The sequence below is a fragment of the Leuresthes tenuis genome, unplaced genomic scaffold, assembly GCF_036924035.1.
Source record: "Leuresthes tenuis unplaced genomic scaffold, fLeuTen1.0.hap1 SCAF_20, whole genome shotgun sequence".
NCBI lineage: Eukaryota > Metazoa > Chordata > Actinopteri > Atheriniformes > Atherinopsidae > Leuresthes > Leuresthes tenuis.
In genome coordinates this window covers 13,434,696-13,460,484 of record NW_027325374.1, presented here as the reverse complement: position 1 = coordinate 13,460,484, position 25,789 = coordinate 13,434,696, and the positions used below count along the sequence as shown (strand labels likewise).

The window sequence follows — 25,789 nt, the reverse complement described above, 5'->3', positions numbered from 1 at the left end:
CACTTTCCAAAAGACAAATATCCAAAACAAATGAAACACCATATATTTACATATGAACAACACCGGTATTGTCAGCATTTCTTATTTACCTCATCGTTAATGCAATCCATAATACAGCGACAGCAGCAGCAGCAGCAGACACGGAGAGTTACCAGACAATAGTGATCTCTACACACCATTTGCAGTTCATCTGTGTTAAACAAAGACTGGTGATTTCATTTACTGTGTCAGACAACAACCATGCACAGCTCTTCACAAAACACTGGTGCTGGGAAACGTTTCTGTCAATGACATCCCCGTTCTTCTCTTTACAAATTAGGGATTGGATCAACATCAACGTGTCATCAACAGGTAACTGACACAGCGGCATCAGAGCTGACACTTCGAACAACTGTGAAAACAACATGATTGTTAAATGAAATCAACTTCCCTTTACGTAATCAAAGCAAAACACCTCAAGAGAACAACACAATGAAGAACGTGTCGTCCTGCAGCAGAGCCTGGCTCCATTAACACCAAACATGCAAACAAGTCACAAAAAACCACTGACATGAAAGAGCCAATTATCTTATCAGGCTGTGTCGTCTGCAGGCCAACCAATGACAGGCAGATCAATAGGTGCAAAACGTCCAGCTGTATTAAGACCACTTGGAAATCTCAGGAAGCATCAGGGAAACCATTATTGCAAGGGAGAAGTGTGTGGGCTGCGAGACAGATGGTCATTACCGTGGAGTTTTAATGTCAGCGGTTAATGAAAATAATATCATAATAGTAAGCAAACCTGATATGAGGAATGACTTGAAAGTCAAATTGCAGAACCATTAAACCTCCTCCCTCATCATACATACATGAAGGGTTTCAGTTTGACTTGAGGGAGATCTGTCCTGTTTGGGGCAGCGCATTAGTGCATTTTTATCTGCCATTAAATCCTCAAGAGGGACACAAATGCCTTGGAATATTAATAAGCTAATTCTCATAGTTCCAGCTTTTTGATGGGAACAGCTTCCCAGATTTGAGCTGGGTCTCTCTAGATCCAAGATTAGAGTGATGTAACTGTGCCCCACTTGAGTAAGTTGCTATGAATCATGAACCCATTTAATGACACATAGTAAGTAGGATATGTCTCCATCACAGTCATGCAGAAAATCCTCAGAACATGCGTGAAACATTTCCTATCCCAAGTGTTCAGGCAGTCCCTCCAGCGTCAGCACAGAAGACGATGCTCGGATCATTCCTGCAGAGTGGATCCAGGCAGCTCGTTGGTTAGAGTGTGCCAGCGCTCCACCTTCTTTCCCTTATTCTTCAGACAATCTATCCAGTGCTGCAGAGTTTCCCCTTGTGAGTGGCACCCTAAGGATACTCCCCCTATACCAGAGCAGACACAGGGAGAGAGACTTGAGTAAAGTTACAAAAAGGGGTGAATTTATGTAAGAATGTCAATATTTATAAATCTTGTGGGTTGTAGAGCATGGGAAGAGTGAGTGTAACTCTCTGCAGTTTCAACCTCCACCCTCACTGTTTATAGAAAATAATTGGGTTGTTGGGTTTTTGTTACTTAGGGCACTACCTCATTAACAGGAACCACCTGTTTTTATTCAGGTGATTACACACCAGTATAAACACATAATCAATTTCAAATCAATTTGAAAAGGAAACAATTTCTAGGACACAAAGATTTAACAGTGATATTTTCTTATGTCAAACTTTTACTAAATTTTGTTTTGTCTGATGCAAATAAGTTAACTTACAGTACCGAGCAAAATTCTTGAGCTTCTCCTCATTTCTTTTTATGATACCAGGAAAACTGGAAATAGGGGCAGCAATGTAATTTATTGAAGCTTGAAAGTCAACATTCACTATGAGCACCTTTATTCTTCAACACAGCCTGAACCCTCCTAGAAAAGCTTTCTTAGTTACTAGTTAATAATTCTCCAGGCTTCTTGAAGGATAATTCAAAGCTCTTCTTTGGATGTCGGCTGCCTTTTGTTCTGTTCTCTGTCAAGATGATCCCACACTGCCACACTGCCACACTGCTTCAGTAATGTTGAGGTCCGGGCCCTGGGGAGGATTCATCCCTCCATAAGACCTGATGCCACTTATTTTTGGTCCACTTCTTGTGTCATTTGGCACACCTCAGTGTTTTCTCTCTGTTCTCTCTCTGTCTCTTTCCTTTCCTTAAGAATGGCTTCTTGACAGCCACCCTTCCATGGAGGCTATTTCTGATAGAGCCGCAGTGAACAGCAGATGAATCAACTGAGGGTCCAGATGCATCTCTTGGGTCTCAGGTATTTGCTGAAGTTTTTCCTCTGTCTTAAGGACATCGGTTTTCAGATACTGTTCACCGGCTGTAGATCTGCCACTTTTGTGCTCAACTTGCCTTAGATCTTTCAAGGATACACTGCACACCATGCTGATATATGCCAAGTTTAAGCTATTAAACCTTAATGGTGCAAAAATAATATTTAATGTCCGTCCAACTAATGAAATGGGAGCAAATTTTGCGTTTTGCTGACAGGCTGTTAGTAACAAAGTGCTTAAAGGTACAATTCGAAATAGTTTTTTGCTAAGTTGTCAGTTATGCGTAGAGTCTTTTGAGTTAAGTGCCTTTTTATGCTTGAATGATTCATAGATCAGTGTTAAGTGGCTTAACAAAACACATTTCTCTGAAAATTGTCAGGTTCAACAACTGGACTGAAAATGAGTGAAAAAGCATCCAATGTCCAAAGGAAAAAGAAAAACTTTGAAAAACCTTCAAAAAGCCTGGAGAACTATTGCTCAAGACAACTGTAAAAGATTACAAGAAAGTCTGTCTGTCTGGAAGCAAAATACAAAGAAACGAGGGCTGGATAAAGACTTTTGCACTGTACTGTGTTTAAACAATGTTGAGAAAAATGCTACTGTGTCATAGCTCATATAAGTGATAGATAGGTTCATTCAAAATGTGCCCACAGTAAAAGTGATTTACTCTGGCTTAAATGTGATCTTAACATTTAAAAAGCGGACAGATTTCTAACTGGATGAGCTCGAAAGGTAAAAGTGGTAATTAAAAATGAACAAGTCACGTTGCCCTTTTTATGTTCTCTGACAGATTGCACGCTGTGAATGGCTCCCCAGTGGCCACGTTTCACATGTCCATAGGCATTTACTCTTACTTTCATTAAATCACATTAATGAATTTAAAATGTGATGAGGAGCTCATGAAAACAAAGGACCTGTGCCAGAGGATGAGAACTCTAGTTATTTTGACTCGCTTTCATTAACAGTGCTGGAAATACATACAAGTGCAAAGAACATGCATTAGTCCACAATAGAAAATAGTTCAATACAATACATTATAAAAAAAAAAAAGACTTTAATAGAATTACTGAACCTTTTTGCGAAAGTGAAATAAATAATTTGTGACCTGATTTCAAGCATTACCCTCAAGCATTGGAGAAACAAACTGGCTTTGACTGGTGCCACTGACTGTGATGTGTCTTGGCATTCTTTTAAGGGTCTTATGGAACATGAAATCATGACTTTAAAAGATCCCAGAAAAAGCAGAGGCAGACACAATTTAATTCAAACGTAGTAATAGAATTGAATGTTATCATTCGTAGAACAAGTAGATTTGAGCTTTAACCAAACAACCACCCTTTCGGTGACTCATCCTTGCAAATGACACAGTGCTACACTACACGTTTGATAGGAGCTAATTCAGAACATCTTAAAATATCTTTGGCAACATCCACCAAGGCAGTACACAAGGCTCCCGATAAATATGTCATCCAGGTAATGCATGATCTAAAAATCCCCAGCAGGATATTTTCAGCTGCCAGTGTTTGTGGCGTCAACTCACCTATGAAATCATTGGACCTTCCCAGGTCATAGTCCCACACTGTGACTTCTAGTGTCTTGGTGGCTAACTCTGAGAAGGAGATTTCATAGAAGAACTCCTGGTTGCAAAGGAAGAGGTCAGATGATCACATTATAAACACAACTCCCTTATCTTCTACAACCTTTGTGAGTGTTCTTTTTTAGCAGCAGATAATGCACACTGTAATGATTTGTCTTAGATTTGTCTCATGCCTCTGTGAACCTTTTAGATCTGAATGAGCCGTTACAATTGTGCATCTCATGCTCACAGTTACATACACACAAACACTACCTCATTAAATTCTGGGTTGAGTGTCTTTTTTATGACCGCTGTTTTATGCTTGGATTTCTTCTGAACATCGGGCTTCAGATACCTGAGAAAGAGGAATGTGACACTATCATGTATAATATCACATCTGACATCTTAATTCACATAAGACAACAGAATAGAATAGCAAAGGGCAACGGAAAATGCCAAGTATAAAGGTCAGTGTGAACTTGAAGTAATTATGTAGAAGATACTACAAATGACAGATTTAGTGGTTCTTCCTGCCATCTCTCTCTCATTTTGTTCTTAATGATGTCAGGCATTCAGAGAGGAAGCTAAGCTAAGCTAAGCTGGCTGCTGCTTATTTACTGTTTAGACTGGGCAATGTCTTAACTGAAAGCAATTAAGTAAATTCTAAATATAATCCTAAAAACACAAACCAATTAAGATGCCTACATGGGACATTACAAACAATATAGATCTTCCCCAATCTAATTACCAATCCCCCCAAGCTTTATTGTATTATATGTGAGACTAACTCCGAGTGCGAACTAATCAGTAACACGGCAGACTGAAAAAGCTCAGAACCCCTTTGCAGGCTGTCATTAAATTCTCAGGATATTTTTAAGCCAGCTGGAAGGAGTGTGGCAAAATCTCTATTCACATTTGTTTTCCACCCACCACCCACAGCTCGGAGCACGTATGTTCCCACACGCTATCAGACACAACAAAGCATCTGGGAAGAAGCTCCTGCCAAAGGGTAAAGATGTGAACTCGCACCCAAAGTGAAACGGGATGCGTGATGAACAGTACATTTCTGTGGATGTGAGAGGGATGGATGCGTGGGCATGTTGACGTTAAGATCTTGGGGATGAGAAAACTTGAAGTTTAGAAAAAGATTGTTAGTACTGGGGTGAGATGAGTTTTGCAGGTAAGAATATCTTTATCTGTGCTCTGTAAAATTTTTAAAAAGTTTTTAGTATTCCCATTTGGAGTCATTTTGATCATATTTTGGATATAGTTTAACATGCAACATAAGGAGCCTGTTAATTCACGTCCCTGTGTAGAATTCTTCATTTAAGTTTCCATATTTAGGATCACGTATATAAATGCACAAATATGTACAGTTGTATCTAGTTTACTTATCATCTGAGGTATATATTCAACAGCAGAAACCTGCATGAGGTGTTCTCATACCATAGTATCCTGATCTCTGAATGCACAAAGCATATAAACAGTACATAAGCACATGCTGCTTTACATAATGTGAACACATACATGTTTAGTTGTTGATTTAATTTCCTCGAAAAGAAGCAGTTGAGACTTCATTCAGCTCAATAGATTACGTTTGTAATCAACAGAAAAAAAGTATTTCCTGGATCACAACTGGTGCGTTAAGAATTCTCTGGAAACTTTTATGTTAAATTGTGTAGTTTGAAGAAAATCAACAGGTTGGAAACTTGATGAAAGTCTTTAACAATGAGACTCTGATACATCACAACAAAGAACATTCTACAGCTCATAAGATGATTTATCAACCAAATGTATCAACCAACGTGCAGCTAACTCATCCGTTTTCTTTCTGGATTAAAACTTTTTAAAGTTAAAACTTAAATTATTTTTGGTGCGGGATGGGTGGTTGCATAATGTTTTAATCACTCCAGACACAGCCCAAAAGCTACAACTGCCGCTCAGTGATGACACGTGGGGATTTTACAACCCACTTGTCCACTATCTGTCAGGTTACATCAGTCAAACCAGGGACCTTCCTGCCCTCCCTGGTGTAGACAATAACACACACAGTAACACACACAGTGACACACACTGTTTTGCTTTTCTATCATCAGTGAGTAATGAAACTCTAGAGGACCATTTAGCAACAAGAGTATCCCCATAATCTGCTTTTCCTTGTCCTGCATCTCCTCTATGACACGAAACATGCATAACTTTTGATCACATCGCTTCTGTCAGTTTAAAGGCAGTCAATACAACCACTGTTGTTATTATCTTGATAAATGAATGAAATTTCTCACAATGGCTCCATTTGTGGGAAAAGCTGCCCACATTTATCACCATTATCTTCTGTGGGGTTAACTTTGGCCATCTATCACCTGCAAGTGGTGATAGATGGTCCCAAAAGGTGATCTATGTGGTCCCAGGGGCTCATAAAACCAAGGTGTTGAGGTCTTAAAGTGAGGGAAGCTGGAGAGGTCAGCCTGAAATGAATATGGAATGTTGGTCCATCAGTCTGAGTTCTGTGTATTCATCGTTCAAGTCCCGGACAGCCAGAATGGGTTTGTCACAATGGCTCAGATAATTGGCTATCCTTCAAGTACGACGTTAATGAGGCCTTAGCTTTGGCCCAAGAAAATAAATTCAAGTTTGCATTTCACTCAAATTCAGATCAAAACACTTGGTCCATCGTCAGCCCAGATGCTGCTAAATTTGTAATTTCTCTAGTCAAATATGACAATGTCCACACTCACAAAATCAAGCCAAATCTGGCTTCACTTCTGGCGACTCTGGTCCACAGCTGGCATATGTTGGCTGATGGCTGGCAGAATAAAAACAAGTGCGCTGATATTCAGCGCAACCATCCGGACTCAGAGCATTTTCAGATGTGTGTGAAAACTACTAATTTTTACTTTTTTTTGACAGCTACACACCAACATGCAAAAACAGTTTTGGTTGCACATGAAAGATTTAAAGTGCCTAAGGCAGAGGCAGCCTTTATGTTTCAGCTCCTCAGTGTAAAGCTCTCAGTCGTCAGACAGTGACTTAATCTCATCCTTACGTTTTAACGTAGGGGTCAGAGAAACCATTGACGTCCATAGCTGCCAGGTGGGCGCAGCGTTTGACGCCCACACACAGCCCACCACGAGCTCTCTCCTTGGCCTCGCCCTTCAAATCAGATTCGCTGTTTGGAGGGAGGTACTGGAGGCAGAGTAGCAGACGGCCTCTTTCCTCAAGACTTCTGTGCTGTTCAGTCTCCCACTGAAGGAGAGAAATTTCACAAACAGAAAGAAACATAATCAGAAGATGGTTTGCGTACGGCATGTGTTGCTGGCTCATGAAAGTTAAAAAACAACAACATTTAAATGAAATGTTGATGAAGATTCTCAGTCATCCAGGTCATGGTAATCATAAGAGCTTGAACAGATAAGAAAATGATTAGGTTACTCTGCTGGCCCTTTAAGCTCTACAGTTTCTTTGATTGATTTCAAGATTACTGATTTGGTCCTCACAGTTTTCGCTGTTTTACACTGTCTCATATCAGTATTGTTTCCAGACACAGCAAGCAGCTGTTTGGACAGATAAAGCTCTGATTCAGTAAACCCACTGTACACTCCCTGCAGCCCCAAATGACACACAGACAAAGTCAGCAGCTAACGGGTAAACATAGCAGAGTACTTAGAAGCTGAAGAGCCAGATTTTTTCCCCTCAGGAGTTAGTGGAGAGCTAAACAAAGCTAAAAAGAGTGTTAGTTCTGGACTGGTGGACTGTAACAGGTTCATTACTGAGTTTGTAACCTTGGGCAGAGACAGACTGTTTCCCACTGTTTCCAGACTTGGTGCTAAGCAATGCCAACTCTGTGGATATAAACATGACTCAAAAAGAATCCTAATATTTCTGGCTGATGTGTGAATAAGGCTGTTAGCACACTCTTCATATCAAGATGATAAGTCGATCACATGTCAGTGTAGCCAATGACCATTTTAAAACCTTAAACATCAGGTCAAGAAAGCACAGATCCAAACCAGAGGACCAATGTAGTCCTTTAACCTCATTAGGATGACTAGAGTAAAGGCTGCCTGTATCTTCCACCTTGTTAAGACTTGTTAAATATATCCGTTAATGGTCTGTAAACCCGCCCACAACTTTTCTACCTCCCATTTGTCTGTCACTGTGTGTGCAGCCGATGCTTATTTATTTCCACCTCCCTAATGACTCGCTCTCTATCGATCTGTGAAGGTGTAGGCTGTTGTATTGCGAGAAACCTGGTGTAAATTATCCTTACTAATTGTGAGTTTTAAACTTAATGACGACAGATGGGGAACTGTCTGTTGGCAGTTCTGTTGATTCCCACAAACAAATACAAGCGAGGAAATAATGAAGAGAGAGAGAATTTGGAAAAAAAAAGGTTAGTGCAAGCTGTTGAGACAATTTTAAAACGGGAGGCTGGAGCATGAAGAGGCATGTGGCATATTGATCGCCATGGCTGTGTCCACCTCATGCCTGAAGATAAGACTTAATGAGAGATGGAGCGATACAACGGAGAGGAGACAGTTCTAAGAGAACAGAGGTTTTTACATCTTCTTTGGGGATCAACAAAAAACAAAATCACACACCGTCAGTGATATGAATCCTGAAAGAGTAAACGTGCATCCCTCCTATAAATAATGTACATGTATTAGTGCTGTTGGCCATGAGGGTGAGTCATGGGCCTGAGAGAACACCGCCTTCTCCCTCCTCACCCTCTGTTTCTGTTTCTTTTTCCTTTCATCTGTCACTTTGAATCTGCTATGTTGTTCCACTTGTTGTCAAATGCTCTGGTAACAGTTTGATGTTGTCCCATAAAAAAATCATAAAAGCCAGGAGCAATGAAGTGCTTTAAAAAGACATTATGGTGCTTCAGAGTTTTTCAAAGATTTGTCTTTGCCACGGGAGCACTTTTTTCTCACTTTTTCAAGGCGACAGAAACATTTGGGTTTGAACCTGAGCTGTGGCTGATGAGCTCAAATGTCACTGGGCTGTTGATGTTTTATAAGAAGCTGTTTATGAAAGAAATGTAACACACTTCTTATGATAAAAAAAAAAGGTTGAACTCGTAAAGCTGACATTTGTTAAATTCAGTGAGCTACAACAGTGGTCATCCTGCTATATAATGGACAAGTTAAGGCAAATCTAAACTAAAAGCACTCAGTACCTAAAGGGCTTGGGGCTTTTTCCAAGGAGCTAAAAGCTTATGTAGGCCCTGGGTCTTTTCCATTTTCACTTAGGTCTAAGGTACAGGGTGGATTGGGCAAATCAAATGCAATGAAGTGTGGAACATTGCGCCTAACTTGAGTGTTAGGGCTGCAGCCCTGGTCACACAGCAGCGTACAGAGCAGTCAGATCAGTGAATGCACTTCCACTGTATTGACAAAAAATCTGTTAATGTTACACATGCATACATTTTTGTGGGTATTTCTATTTGTGCATTTGTTTGTGTTTTGTTTGTGCATTGTTCAGATTCACTGCTTTCCTTTCAAAGAAATACTCGACTTCTCAGACATTCAGTGCTGCGAGCACCGCCCTGAAGGCTCAGACGAATCACAAACGTACTGCCTCTTTACCGGGGCCACTTTTGGAGGTAAACTATTTCGCCTTTGTTCCCTTTGACCAATCAAAGTAACAGCTTTCGGGTATTATTTTAGGTGTTCCATCTGAGCGCATTAGTTATGCAATAGGAGTCTTATGGTACACTGGTATTGATGATAATCATAATATTAAGAAATAAATATCAATACCCTGTTGATAATACACATATTATAATATTGTAATTTCATCTCAGCAAGTTAAAAACAAAGCATTTCTGAAAAAAACTCAATATGAATTAGTTTGATTGCCTTTTCCTTCCCAAGCTTTCAATTAAGATCCTTTGGGGCCTGTGTGTTGTGGTGTGGGGCATCTGTGGGGGTTTCCCACAGATTGGGGAATCAGATCGGGAACTTCGACGGCAGGGTAGGTTCTTCACTGTGTTTTCAAACTGTTCCGAAGCAGTTTTTTTTTAACTTATATAGTGCACACTGTCCTGCTAAGCTGCTACTATTTGGAAGTAAAATTGCAATGGGGGCGCATGCTTAGTCTGCAGCAATGTTTAGGTGGGTGGTATGTGTCAGAGTATGAATATAAATCATATGAATGCCAACTCCCAGGGTTTCCCATTATAACAAGATGATCAACAATGTAAACTGAGCTGTGAGTGGTTTCCATGCTGTGTATTGGTATACAGTTTAATAGTTTGCATATTGATAAGCTGTCGTGTGATGTTTCAACAATTTATGACAAATCTTTTCATTCTAATAGTATCAATCCAAACCTCTTGTAAAATTAAACTTTTAATTAAACAATAAAAAATCAGTGTTAGTTAGTACATCTAATTAGTGAGATTAGCTGTAGTACCACAATGACTGATTATTTTAATTTTCAAGTTATTAATTCATTCATTTTTTATCATGTCTCTCTTAACTGTCACGTTCACAAGTGGGCAGAAAATGTTTTTACACTGCTTGTTTTGAATGGTCAGCCATCCAGAATCAGATTATATTTTTCAATATATCAATTAGTAGTTCTGTAAACTATAGCAAATATTTGCCATTTTGGTTTTCACAAAAGACAAATGAAAATCATCACAACCCTGAGTTGATAACAGGTTCATCCTCAAACTTTGAGACCCATCAAGAGTGTGGCGAGCACTATAATGCTCACAGGACATAATAGATTAGTTAAAAGCTTGTGTTTAGCCCTATATCAGTCTGGAATCAGCCACCATCTGATGACTTAGCCTCAAGGTGCAATAGCCAGTGTTTCAATGCTTCCAGTGTAGCCAGCAGACATCTGGATAGCAGATATGCACACCAAGACTTCACATGAATGCAGATAATCATCAGATAACAAAAAAATATTTATGGAGATTAACCCTGGGTGACCAAATCTCCCAAAAGACCTGAATGCTGCTCTTTAAGATATGTTGAAAGACAGACTAAAGGGACGGACAGAAGGAGAGTCAGACTGAACCAAACAGACAGGCGAGTCATGCTGTTCACCTCTCTCAGATAGCAGGAGATTCCTCTCAGGGCTGTGTTCATTGCACTTGGTGAAGGCAGCTGGAGGCAGAGCAGACAAAAATAAGAGTTAAATGATAAGTGGGGATGACTGACAGAAAAGTTATTCAAGCAGGTTACATGAGTAGAGGATGAGGAGATGTCAATATGGAGGTGAAGCCACTTCGGAAATTACAGGCCTGACAAGGAGTCTGCTTTGCAAGATGACAGAGAGGCTTTAGTGTTTGATCGCAGAGTGGACACAAGCCTCAGAGGGACAGTCTAATACCAGCAGCGCTTTCTGACACATGAAGAACAAAACCCGGCACCCTCCTGCTTCTTTTCACACATATCGCCCCCTGTTCCCCCCATCCAACCCTGCTTTTATATTTCAATCCATTTGTTTCTCATCTCTCACTTTCTCTCGCTGCCTATTGACACTCTGCCGGCCCCCCTCTACTCTCGCTCTTTCTCCTCACCTTTCATTTTTCTGTGCACCCCACATGCAACCTTGCTGATATTTAGCCTGCACAAAAAAGCTTTACATGGGCTACAAGAGTAAATAAGTTTCCCTCTTTATTTGTAAATCTAAGGAGGTGCAAATCATATAATTGGGCAAATATTACCCACTGATACTGACTTAATGTGCTGTTTTTGTTCCTTTCCTTAAATGTCAAAAATTGCTTTTAAAAACTGCACTTTCAGTTTGGTCGCAACAGGCCCTTCCAAAACCCAGAGTCCAAATTGAAAGGTATTCCCGTTTTGATGGGTACACAGCACAGACCTCAGTTCCATCCAGCACTTTTTGGGTAAATTTCAACAGCTTGTTAGAGCCAGGCTTTATCTCGCAATGTCAGGGTCCAACCCAGCCAGCCAGATTTGAACATTTAATGGAAAGAGCGGAGGAAAGAGGCTGTTACAGCAGGAAAGGTTTAAGATTTAAATGTTTGAAGTTTTCACACAAGCACTTGGCTTCCCATACTTCTGACAACAGACTGTATGCATCAGCTTGTACGTATATGGAATTTTTCAACTCCTTCTGGTCTGGCCTAATTTTCACAAACTAGCAGCAATATAATTTTCTTATCAATTCAAAGAGTAACATATAAAGCATTGATAAAGGGTTTCTTAGACATTGATGGTCATTCATGATAACTTAAAAACCTTTAATAAAGGACTTTATGCAAAGCTAGACTTACTAAGTGTCCCCATTTTAGAAGTATTTCTAATCTACACAAGTTGTCCTTTGAAATCTGTGCCTTAAGGGGATTAAACGCTCTGGCGACATGCAGGAATGTTTTGCATTATGAAAGAAAGACAAAGAAAGAAAGACTGTGGGAGGCGTGATGCTGCTGGAGGTTGCAGCACCTTCATCTTAGAGACTCAAATTTCCGACCTGAGTTTTCTAACTCTAACTAAGATATATTACGGCACAAATGCAATCAGGAAATGACAACATTTTGTCGTAACGTATTCTTTACACATAACCACTAACAAGTAGAATGGCGTTCATGACAATGACTGTCGCAGTGTAAAAAGAATGTAATTTAGCTCAAACCATTGTACCATTTTAACGTTATTGCCTAAACCCAACCAGGAAGTGAGAAAGTCATGCCACTAATAGAACATATATTGGTTATGACCTCACTTCTCACAAAGGCATATGTTTGAAAGTGGAGCATTTAGCTGCTCCAACTAACCACCCCTCCATTGTCTTTATGCGGACTTTGCCTTTAGTGTTCATAAAATGTGTTTACATAGCATGAACGTTTCCTTTTTTCGCCTTTCAACTAAAAATGACACATTTGGCTGCATTGAGGGATTTGGGGACATTGTGCCCATCTGCTTTCTGTTGACATTTGTCTTTTTCTAAATATGTAGCAGATTCTTGTATGAACATGCTGTTGTTTATACCTAAGAAACCCAAGTTAGAAGTGGATTGGTAGGTCTTCTCAATATTGATTTTTTTTTAGTGCCCCCCAGGTGGAAAGTTCCCTCTTTCCCTTTTTCTCACATTTGTACTTAAAACCAGATGTGGGAACTTCCTTTTATGTCTTTCGTCATTACTTCATATTTCAGGCACGCCTATCTTACTTTTATTCTCTCTGCCCCCCATCTTCTACTCACAGGAGGTGGATGCTCCAGACAGATGTTAAAGTGTTTGGTCTGGTCAGGCTTCACGCGGCGCAGGGCCACCCTCGACTCCCCGATGAACTCATTATGTGTCAGCTTGTCTTCGTCACACACGGACACCCTCGGTGACAGAGAAATAGCAGACAGGGGGAGATGAAAAATTACAACTCGGGAAAGCTGCATGTATAGAAAATATGAGGAGCTGATTAATGTGACAGAGATGGAGAATTTAAAAGGGGCAGGGATCTAGAGTATTTTAGTGTGCGTGGGAGTGTGGTTGTCAAAAAACATATTATTATACAGCTGTTGTGGCAACAATATTGTATAGGAAGAAAAGCATTGACACAAACCTGACCTGAATGAGGAGACAGAGAGTCAGAAATCACATATATAATTCAAGCATAGTGTATGTGTATGCATACATATAATTACCATTTTCCTCCAGTGGGAATTCAGAAAGTGTGAAAGAGTATCATGCAAGGTTAAGTTAATCCATATTGATGGCCTGGCAAAATCTTACACCTGCCTAGATGTCAGCTGAAATGCATTGATGGGTGAGAGCAACACAGAGGACTGTGGGGGATAGAGGGAGGCTTTAGATGTGAAATCAAAAGAAGCCGTGCGAGAATGGAGTGACGTGGGTGAGGTTAAAAACAGAATGATTTATCTAAATATGCATATGAATTGTATGCTTCAGGGCAAATGAAATCCAATGAGCTTCTTTTTTTGCCTGAACTGTATGTAAATGTAAAAGCAAGCAATCTGAACATTGGAGAAATCCTGACACGAACAAGCTGCCTTTTGATCTGATATTTTATTTAGCTCCTAACTAAATTCATAACCACAGGAATGAAATCTCGCAGTCACCTGCTGCTTTAAGTTTCCAGCAAAAAAAAATACAATATTGCAGAAATATCAAAGGTGAAGCATGCTGGTGGCCTGGGAGCACCAGACATGTGCAGTAATCCTGAGAAGGAATCTCTACTAATTTATCAGGAATAGAAAAACAAACAAACAAACAAAAAATGACATCAAACAACAGCTGAAAAATAAACAAAATTTTAAAAAGATGACTGGGGTTTGAGGACAAGAAAGATGACAGCAGGAGGAACAGAGAGAGATGAAGTCATCCAGAGTTAAGAGGTGAAAGATGTACGGGAAAGGGACAGCTGTGATGAAAAGAGCTTTAGGGTGGACTACTGAGGGAAAAGCAAGGTTAGAGAATCAAGTGTGAGGGAACAAAAGTGATCTGCATGAAAGGGTACATTTATACAGCATAAAGTAACGTAAATATTTCAATGTCAGTCTGATTTTTTATTGCCAACAAAACAGGGTGATATACACCTGATTTGTGATGTCATCGAATTAGAAATCCATGTCAGACTTGTACATAAAATGTAACACTCTACACAGTTCAAGAGTCCATTCTGAGGCTATTAGTCTCCTGTAGGGTGTGTGCAGGAGGCCTCATTGTAATAATCTTTAGCTGAGTTATGGAAACTTTCTGCAATAACATTGTATTTTATGTAATTACTAGTCATACAAAACAGCGTCAGCTCCTGATATTGTAAGAGGTTTACTTCAGGTTAGTCCGGAACATTTCTATTGGTTGAAGGTCAGCGCTCTTGGCCTTTTGTGTACAAGGCAATCTTTGTTCGAACCACTTATGTGATGTAGGGTTGTCCTGCTGTATGACCCACATTTAGAGTTGGCTGGTATAATACAGAAGTCGTTGTTCCATTGGCAGTCAGAGCTGTCCTTATCCAGATGTAACTGAACAGGGGCAACCCTGACTGTGTCTCTGGAGGCAATACCAGGTCAACTGTTATTTCAGAGCAGTAAAGGCCTTAACATTTTTCCTTAACCAAGGAAACCTTTTAAGGAGCTGCCCTTTAGAGATAGGGAGAGAGTATTTTGCAGTTTGGTGCCTTCCATGTTTTGTTTTTTTTTCCTCTCTAGCAGCAATAGGTTGAAGTAAGCATTTTATGTTTAAGGTTATCAGTCACTCACATTGTTGTGGAGGAAATTTAGTCTACTCTTCTTTACACCTTGATTCTTTGCAGATTTGCTGCGCTGCTTTGGATCACTGTTTGTTGCATGATGTCGTTCTGGCCTGCCTAGCTTTAGCTGTCAGACAGACGGCCTCACATTTGACTCTAGAAAACGTCGGTATACAGAGGAGTTCATGGTCAGTGCGATGACTTCAAAGTGCCCAGGTCCTGTGGCTACAAAACAAGCCCATCATCCCTACAGCAGCCTGTTTGACAGTTGGCATGTGGTATTTTCTGCTATATGCTGACATCTGGTTGTTTGATTAGATTAAACCTCACAAACCTAAGCTGTGCTGCCATATTTTTTTAGAGAAAAGAGGCTTTCTCCTGCAACTCTTCCAAACAAACCGTTTTTCTAACTGTAACTGATGGACTTTAACATTTAAAATTTTTCGGAGATGTAGCTCTTGGGGTTTTTGCAGTTTCTCTGAGCATGGCACGGTCTGACCTTGGGGTGAACTTATCCACTTCTGGGAAATTGTGTTTTCCACTTGTGAATAATCTTTCTCACTGTAGAATGATGGACTCCAAATAGTTTGAAAATGGCCTTATAACCTTCCGAGGTTGATAGGCAGCAACAATAGCTTCTCTAAGATCATTGCTGATGCCTTTCCTCCTTGGTATTATGTTATGCACCTGAATCCTCCAAACCAGCAAACTGTCAAAACATCTGCCTTTATAGCGGTACTAACACTGACTGATGAACAGTTAGTCTGGAACATTTGATTTGCAGGTTGTAACTCTTTCTTTTAATTCCTATGAAAGCAATACTGGTGTATGTAGTTTTCTAACACACACCTGCTGCTGCATTTAGTGAAAAGACACAGTGTAATATGTACCCTGCTCTTGTTCATCTGTGGATGTATCTATCTCATTTAAAAAAACAGATAAGGACCAGATGATTCCTTTCAAAAACATCCTGATATAATATATATTTAACTATACAATTGAAAGAGGCTGTTCTCTATTTTTTATATCACTGAATGCTCGTTGGTGCTTGTGCTTGGATTGAGGAATCCTGGTTTAAGAAACCTCAACTTTTCTGGGATGGATTTCTTTGATTCAATTCTGAGAGGTGGACATTAAGAAATATTTCTGCTGGATTTGGTTAATCAGAAATAAAAAGATACAATACAACAATACAATGTCAAATAGTTTTTCTTTCAGACTCAGAGTCCATATGACTCCAGTAAACATCACTTAACATGATTCATGTTAAATGGAAAGGTCTCAGTGGAAAGTGTCATACCAGGCGACATCAATGCATTGCGGAGGGTGATGTCAACTTGCTTCCTTAACTTAAACTTACAGGCTCTTGAATTTTACATGCCTCTGCTGAATTAACTCTGTCATGGGTCGGCGATAGGGCCAGTTTCTCTAATCTGCCCCAAGAAATCACCCGTCGATACTTTTTAAATCCCACTCCCACGTGCCACTGTAAAGTTTTAGTCACAGGCAGAGACAATTCACAGCTTTTGTCACCTCCGGAGGGGGGTCAATGAAATTAAAATACCCCACCGCGCTTAGTCTGACCTCAATCTGTCACTGTAACTTGGATAGATAGAAAGCAAGAAGGCAGATGGAAAGAAAGACTAAGAGAAAGAAATGGTTTAGAGAGAGTGAGGGAAGATTTTTACTGATCCTAGTGGACAGGAGCAATGTAAGGATTGGCAAAGAAAGACAATGAGGTGACAGGGGGATCTAAGGATCAGCGCAGAAAGAAGAAGAGGGACGAAGAGAAACAGAGAAAGTCCTTTTAACTGAGAGCAAAACACTCCATGATTGAGAGAGACGATAAGAAATCCTTTGTAAGCACAAGTCAGATCTCAAATGAATGAGAAGAAAACGGACGGGGTGGACATGAAGTGGACAGAAATAGCCTCCTCTACAGCAAACATTTACCGGAGAGTTTTGCGGTACATGTCCTCCTCAGTGATGCCACAGTAGGTGAGAGTCTCGTTCCACACAGGATTCAGCGTGTTTCGAACAGTCTTGGTTTTCAGTTTATTGGCCTGTAAATAACAGCAGAAAGAAGAAGAATATATCACTCCAGTATTTGTTACCAGAGGTGCAAACAGTAAACAACCACAGCAGGGGAACAACTTAAACTCTTACTGGCCCAAGGTCATTTAGACTTACTGCTGATTTATTCATCTGCTCTAGCATTTTTATTATATTTCTCTAGAATGAGAACTTGATTGAAAAATGCACTCAAACATTCTTGGTGAATGGTAACTGAAGGTTTCTCACAAAACTGTTCGGATAATAAAATCAGACCTTGCAGGCTCCTGGCAGAAGGTGCAGCTTGACGTAGGGATCAGCCAAACCGTTGAAATCCATCGGTTTCAGACCCTTAAAGAGAAAATATTAGATATGAAGCATAGAAAATGAACAGGAAACTGTGCACACTTCCAACACTAGAAATGAATTCTTAAACAACCACCAGGCTGTGAGGTGAGAGATTAATTTAAAATTTAATCTGAGGCCCAGAGGAATGAAGGGGGTTTTCAATTTGACACTCATCATTTCACTAAACCAGTAGGTCATGGTGAACAGGGTGAAAAGATGACTGTATTAAATCTATTCAGAATATTAAATACATTCATGTGAAGTACCTTCTACCAACCATTAAAATGTTCTCCTCTTTATTAGGCTCTATGAAGTGTGTTTCCTAACTTTATGATGTGAACTTGAAAAAGCATGTCCAACAGCTCTGCATTTGTTCATAATGAGTTATAAGAATCAAAAGAGGTTGGAGCTGTGATAAAACAGTGGTCAAGGACATGTTCAAATTTAGAGAGATGAATGTTATCCAATTTTTTTTAAAGAATGGAACATTTCAACTCCAAACAGGTCACATTTGACCCAAATATAACAGAAACTTTCTAGTGTGGTGACAGAATATTGACTTGGGAAACGACCAGTAGGATCCTGCAAACTTAGTAGGAACACAGGATCTTTGGAAAATCAGAGCCTAGGAACATGGGACCCTGGAAGATAAGCTACGTTTACATAAGCAGCCCCAATAAGGACCAGATATCATGCTTCACAATCATATCTAGTGTATTGCATCTGACTTTCATGTAAATGCGACTGCCCACTGAAAATACACACGAGTGCACTAGATACCTTTTTTTGTGCGCCATGTATCAACGCAACAGAAAATGTCATATTTGAGACAGTAACAGTTCTGAAAAGACTAGTTATCAAATCAAACTTGTGGATGGCATTTGGGTTCAGAAGATGGCAAGCATTTGTCCAACTATACAAGAAAAGTTTGAGAAGGAAATAGTAAAGCTGAATGGCTCGCTTTTGTTGTTATAAGAAAGGTTTGTGACAACAATGCTCAGCGCATGCGCATAAGCAAAAAGCCCCATGGAATCCAATATGAGCATCGTCACTCGTGTTGCATGGCCACACATCAGATATGTATCCAATCTAGGACCAGGCATTGAAATCATGGAAATCAGAAATGACAATCTGAACTGACAATTGGATTTCTGTGTTCACGCAGCCCTGAAATATCAGATATGAGTCACGTACACAGAAATAAAATCAGATTTGAGCTACTTCAGCTTGGTAATCTGAAACCTTGGTTAATATTTCTTAGAGCATCAACCACCAAGCTGTAAGGTAAAAACAGTCTGCTGCCATGCTGTGAGCCTCGGATGTCATTAGAGTTGTGCACCTGCATGCTAACATGTGTGCTATAGCAGAGCTAACACAGTAATTTATTGATTTCCATGTTCACTTTCTTTGTAATTAGTCAGCAAGCAAACTTTCAGGGGACGAGGTAGGATTCACTCTCTGGGGAAATTTCAGTGTAAAGCCATCCCCACTGAGCTGCTTTTAGAAGCAAAACTCAAAAGCATCAATATGAATACATGAATAGGAATGAAATGTCATGGTCTGTGGTTTTGGTGGCTTTTTTTTCTATACTTGTTTGTTCTTTATTTGGTATTTGGAGGGGGGGGGGGGGGGGGGGGGGGGGGTTCTCGCTGGCCATGTCAACATCCTCCTTGGTTTGAATATGTTTTTTTTGGATAACATTCCAATGCAGTCATATTATTTTGTTTATTAAAGTTTTTCTCTTTTACACAAGCTTGACTCCAGCGAGTGTATGACACATAAACGAATAGCCTTAATTCAGTTAACGGACCTTACAGTCTACAAAACAAACTGTGTTATTGGAGTTTTCGAGGACACTATTTACCTTTGCTCTTAGGACTGTGCAGTGTAAGGAGCTGGTTGCTCTCTCATACAGTAGGTCAAACTCTAGAGTCCCCAAGGAGGCTGGAAGGAAGATAATGAGTGGTCAAAAAATGTGTACTTACTCTGGCAATTGTTTTTGTGATGACTTTGTTAGATGAAGAATGACTTCAGGGAGTAATACAAAAAGCAGACCGGCAGGAAATACTGAAAACATTTCATCACGTTTGGTTTGATTAGCTTTTTAAATGAAATCAGTTTAAATACAAAATTATTACTGGCTTATAATGGCAACAGCTGCAAAATTCCGCAGGCGTGGGCTGACAGTAGTTGTCATCTAAAAATCACAATCTTGTTTAAGTTTACCTGGACATAAGATTAAATCTAATTAAAATTTGTTTCCAAATATAGTGATGAACCAGTTCATAGGAATCATTGTAAACAATAAACATTCTATTTGCATAAATCCTAATCTGTGTTGACCTGATTTTAATTTCATCTCTTAGGTATCCTCACTTAAATCTGATCATTACTTTCACGTGACTCACTGTTATCATCGCTGTCACAGCTGTCAATTTCAATAGACGTGTCCATGCTGCTCATGGCCGACAGTGACCCCCCTCCGCCTGCAGCTCCTGGTAACAGCGGAGACAAAAGGCCGCTGCTTGCTCCATCTCTGCCTCCTCCGACAGCCCCTCCACCTTGACTTGTACTGCCTGGGCTGAGGGCAGCTGGGGCTGTCAACTGATTGGGGGAGAGTGGCTCAGAGAATGAGGAAGTGGGCGAGAGGCGAGGGAAGTAGGCGGAGATTTGACGAATAGGGCGAATGGGGCCCGGACAAACGTTGATGGCCATGTGCTCCTGGATGGAGATGCCTAAACGATTTCCTTTTCTCACAGTCATGGGGCTGGGAGGGAAAAAATTTACAGCGTTAACGACATTTGTTTTCAGCAGTGCAGCAGATAAAATATTGAAACACAAGACAATGGCACACAGAGGTGGCAGTTTCGAAAAAACAGGATTTCATCCTGTTTCTAGTCGTTCAGGTGCAAGACCTTTTTAAAGATGTTTCTCCGTTGACCAAATAAAGCAGAGGATGTACACTAATTTGCATTATAGTTGAATAATTTTGAATAAACCCAAGCTAATCAAGAAGGTAAAAGATAATGGTCTAAATCATCCTCAATGAAACTGCAGTGTGTGTGTGAGAGAGAGTGATTGAGACTGCTCTAAAATGCATGACAATCCTGCACAAACAGACAGGTAATTACAAAAGTAAGTCTTTACAGTATGAAACGCCTTTTGGTTCTCTCAGAAAGAGTCTGGGTGGTTATATAAAGTTGTGGTTGCATAGAGTCGTGTTGACCACAAGGCTGGTGTGCCTGCTCTTTTCCCAAAATAAAAAAGAGGTGGGTGGATTACAAATATCTCAGCTTTTTTTTTTTTCTAAAGACAGCAGGACTTGAGGGGGCGATCTGTCCTCAATACTGAACAAAACCCCCCTACGACTACCCTCTGCTCTCTCTGCATTAATCGATGGAAACTGAGAAGTTAATATTTGCACTGTGAATACTTCCTTTTGTCTGTGAGTTGAGATCTGTGAGGTTTGGAAATATACGTGGAAATCCAGAAAAGCCAAACTGAGGGGTTTCATGTAATTTCGATTGTTCTGGTGGCTTAATTGTCAGGGCCAAACATAAAACATAAAGGAAAATCAGCAACCGAGAGTTTGGATGATAAGTGGATAATCTAAAACCTGCATAAATATTTGTATGAACATGAAGCAATTCATGTGCATTAATAGCTTCTTTTTTTGAGGGAAAGGACTATCATGTAATCTAAAAAAAATGACAGCTGTTGCTGCTCCTTCAAAGGACACAGGTCAAATTTCAGAAGAATGTGACATTTAAGAAATGTTGGTGTGCCTTCCCTTTATGCTTCTCGTCTACATCCTACAGACTAGAAAACAATTATTTAGAAATCGCGTCTGTGAACGTCAACAAACATCAAGCTTCCAATACAACCCAGAGTCCCACATGAATGTCAAATTGGCTTAAAAAAAAACAACATTTGATCTAGCGAGTGCCGTTTAGTCAAAAAGGACTATGACTGACATCAGGTGGAGACAAAAGTCAACATTGGGTTGGCATTTGAGTATTTTTTTTTAGTTCAGTATTGATCCAAGTCATGTTATTATTTCATCAAGTGCCAATCCCGAGCAAACTGGTGGTGACTGTAATTCACTGAATAGCCACTGATTTAATCAAAAACAACTTGACAGTTATATCAAGAACTACCAAGAAAATCATGAAGCCTGTTTTTCAGTCTTGGCCACAGTTTGTATGCTATTGGTATTCTGTCTATTACATTTGTAGCTAGAATATATAGGTAGCTGGGTTTGAAACACAGAAGAAGAAATAACAAAATCAGCCAACAGGATCTCTAAAGCATGTAAAATTACTGACCTGGGTGCCAATGCATTTTTTCCAGTTGTTTCCAATGTAAAGAGCACACATGCAGCCCCTCAGGAAAAAAACTGAGCGCAACTACTTTTGATTAAAAATCAGGACTTTCAGTGCTGGTGCTGTGTTTGCCAGACAGAAATGATCACAGTAAAGACGGGTCTCTTTTGTGAATGCTGCAGGTGAGTCTTGTATTTTTATAGCAATGCCTTGTGCGCTTGCTGCCAGCTGTTTCTGTTCACATGCATTGGATCTCTCAAGCTCTTTGATGCCATGCCAAAGCTTTTCTTTGAAAAACCCTTTTATGAACACACTCCTAACAAGATTTTTGCACTTATCCAAGAAACGTTCCCCACACATAAAATCACCACCTTGTTGTTTTTTACACCGCCTCCTTATACGGATTAAACCCAACAAAACCAGCTGAAGGCTGTTGCTTGATGTTTAGTGTGAAGACAAGATTAAAAAAAAAATTGTTTTCTCATGTAATTCTCTAAAGGAAAAAGAACATATGTACCTATTTCTTTAGTCTGTTCATTTCAGACTGTTCACACCTCTAATTACTGTGTTTTCATTTTCTTTTCAGTTTCCTCTCAGGGATCAAAATAAGTAAACAGATTAATTTCAGAGCCTTCACTCATCGGGATGGAATTAATATGACCAGCAATGCCCTGGAATAATGTGGCCTCTGACTTTTGACCTTCAGTGGAATTACAAGCCATGAGGGTCATTCATCGTCATGCGTGGTCAAGTCTCTCAGTTGTGGGCACAACAGTGCGTGTGATTCACCCCAGCTTTAGCTTGCCTGGAGATTAGACAAATGTCTGGAACACTTCTGTCACTCATATGACTGAAAGGATTTAGAAAAGAAATGGAGGACAACGGACATCTTGCCTTTTAAAATTTAGCAGCAGTCGTTTTTGGTCTCCCAATAACACAAATAATGAAACAAAACAGGGTTCTGCTACTCTGCCTCGTTAAAGCTCAAATAATCTGTGCTGAGATAACCTTCTGCCACACACGGGTTTTCAAGCCCAAGGTGAAATAACGTGCGGAGAAGATAAAGCACTGCTCATCACAGTTAAAGTGAATCATTTTAGTTTGCCAATATAATAAAGAAAAACTGAAGCAATATAAATGATCTGAGGCGCAAGATTGCAAGTCATCAAGGTGCAGGTGAAAACAACTTAATGAGGTTTCCTATGAAGATGAAGATGATCATGGCTTCGACTGATTTAAAGACCAATAAACACTAATGAGTTGTTTTCTAATGATGAGAAACATATTCAGAGAAAAGACAAATACTAGAATACGATTACGCATTTCCACGAATACGCATCCAGATACACTTCTATCAGACCTTTAATTCATGCCTCTTCACACACACACGCACGCACGTACGATGCAGCTTTGTGAGCGAGTCTCTGTTGACATAATGTGCACCGTCATTTGCCTCCCAGTTCTGGCAGATGTGGCCGTAAGCTGGAGCAGCTTGGACACCAGCAGCAGCACCACCAGCAGCACCAGCAGCGAGAGCAGCACACGTACAACTGCGAGGACCAGGGGGCTTCCAGCTCTTTGGGAAGCAGAAGCTGCACAGGGAGCTTGTGATTGATCGCGCTCATGCTGCCAGCTGGAATCTCTCTCATCTCCTCTTTTCATCATCCTCTTGTTGCTGAGAAGTGGCAGTGCACACACAAATTTATAAGAGCAGATTTCGTGCTCTCACTTGGGAGGTTTTTACACGGTAGAACTTGTAAGAACATGCGGGTCTAAGCTTTGAAGCGCATGGCCAAACAACTTTACATAATTCCTATACGCTACTATGATAGGTTGGCTTGTGCCCTGCAGATATTACAACTACAGTAGATGCATAGTATATGTGAGGTTACACAGGCTTCCAGCCTGAAGAAAAAGGAATGATTCCTACGAAATTCGGCAGTCAGGAATATGTCTATGTAACATACGACCTCCCCTCCTCCTCTTTTAGCTCCTTCACTTTAAATTAGAGTCATATGGGAGGCATGGACGCTCTCCTCTTCAGCCTCTACATTCACATCTTCATCTCCACCTCAACTGTCAAAATTCAGCTCTCTTTTACTGCATCTTTATCACTCTTTAGTTATATCTTCATCAGTCTCCCTCAGACATCTGCATCTGTACAAGAAAAATTATTCCACCTGTAGCTATGTGAGGAATTCTCTTTCTCTCTCAGCTGGTTTTTCTTCTTCCCCCCTTGTGTCCTACATACAATGGGCCCCTGCGGCGGGCTCCGTTCACCTTTAAATAACAAGCTGCTGGATGACAGGCAGATGGTATGGTACAGTGCAGCACAGTGTAGCTACTCATTAGACTTTAATATGGAGCATCATTTATAGCTAAGCGCAGTGACAGCGAAGGCTTGTCAATTAGAAGCAAGTTATTTTCAGCCAGAAGGAATGAGTAAACTTCACCGTGTGTGGGTGTGTTGGACAATATAGAAGCAAAGTGAAAGAGCAGGTAAAAGGTACTAAAACAGACACAAGGCACATGTTGCACCTGTCTGCTGTAGGAGACCGATGCAGAATTTATGTCTGCTTCTTTGTCTGGGTTTTGTTGTCTCGTGCACAAGAAAATAAGACTAATCACACACAATTCACAAACCAAACAGACAAAGTCAGAATGCCATGATTGCAACAGAACAGGGAAAAATAGAGCTATATTTCATGGAGATAAATGATGATATAATTATTTTTTTACAGCCTCTGTACCGGATTCAACCTGTCTGCATTTAGAAATGAAATAATACAATTTTATCTTACCTCAGTGACAGAACGAAAGTGAAACTCTTCATAAAAAAAAAAGAGGGAATTCCAGAACGGAGAGCAGAGGAAGACTAACAGGTGGTGAAGAGGGGAGCAGAGAGCAGAGGGAGAGAGGGGCAGAGAGACTAAGCAAGCACTGCGTGTATCATTAAAAATTGAACGCACGGATAGTTCAAGTTGAGATGAAAACGAGGAGCAGAGGGGAGAGAGGAGAGTGGCATGCTGAAGGAGGAGGAGGATGGAGGGAGTCAAGAGGAAGAGAGAGAGAGGCAGCAGGGAGTTATTACTTGACAGTCAGTTGCGCATGTGACTGTTTCGCATCATTCCTTCCTGCACCCCCCACCACCATCACTCGCACACACACATGCTTGTTTTTAACACTTAGGAGGACACTGCACTGACTTTACACTCGTTCACTGGAGAGTTGGCTGATTAAAATGGTTAAACGTTAACACAACAGGTGCACACACATCAAATAATATATAATGATTAAACCATTTCCAGTTTTCTCAGGTTTCCAGAGACATTAGATTTTTGCTGAAATCAGATTAGCCATGATTTTCCTACCGATTTCACCTGATTGTTGAATGATCTGACGCACCTTATCGATTGTTAAACAGAGCCATCTTGGAAGTCGTCATTTTAAAATGATTAACCAATTAATTAGCCTATCACCAGTTGGGGTTTTACTGTGCTCTTACAAGCACATATCTATTACTTCTAAAGCAAAGACTGATGGAAAAAAGCTTTCTTGTGGTGGAAAATACACTTTTACTCTTTTCACAGTGTGAAACCATGCAACCTTGTTTAGTACAAACCGGATACTGAAAATGTGCCTAATATACATTTTCTTTTTTTTCCTTTTTGCTACAGTATGCTAAGTATGAATCTTTTTTTGCAAATTGCAAATGTCACGATGCAATCCAAGCAATTACACAAATGTTAGTAAGTCTGATGCAACTGCTACAATGCTAACTTCTTTAGAGGCTGCCATTGTTCACTGCCATTACATTTAAAACCCTCACATAGATACAGCGTGACGATTTGTGCATGTTACTGTGATTTGGCCACAAACTTGAAGCCTGACAAGAGGATTTCTCATTTTCATCATGTTTCATGGCAAAAATCCTGCAGTCTCATATGATAAGATGCCAACACCGTTGAATGCACAAATATTTTTCTACCCGATTGTAAAGGACAC

At 40.2% G+C, this 25,789-nt stretch overlaps 1 protein-coding gene across 1 annotated transcript; it reads right to left on the bottom strand.

Moving 5' to 3' along the window:
* Positions 1–24,826, bottom strand: LOC140278820 (double C2-like domain-containing protein alpha). The gene is made up of 11 exons (XM_072373911.1): positions 24,586–24,826; positions 19,871–20,229; positions 19,327–19,406; positions 17,391–17,465; positions 17,016–17,125; positions 13,057–13,183; positions 10,933–10,992; positions 6,918–7,117; positions 4,148–4,229; positions 3,839–3,935; positions 1–1,365 (listed from the first exon to the last, which is right to left on the bottom strand). Exons 1-11 carry the CDS (start codon positions 24,615–24,617, stop codon positions 1,229–1,231), a joined length of 1,359 nt encoding a protein of 452 aa, XP_072230012.1. The 5' UTR covers positions 24,618–24,826; the 3' UTR covers positions 1–1,228.
* Between the last annotated feature and the right edge of the window lie 963 nt (positions 24,827–25,789).

Coding starts and splice junctions, on each gene's coding strand:
- LOC140278820 (XM_072373911.1), bottom strand. CDS start 24,617: ATGAAGAGTTTCACTTTCGTTCTGTCACTGAG. Junction 20,230..24,585: donor ACTTTCGTTCTGTCACTGAG/GTAAGATAAAAT, acceptor TTTCCCTCCCAG/CCCCATGACTGTGAGAAAAG. Junction 7,118..10,932: donor TCTCCTGCTATCTGAGAGAG/GTGAACAGCATG, acceptor TCTCTCCTTCAG/TGGGAGACTGAACAGCACAG.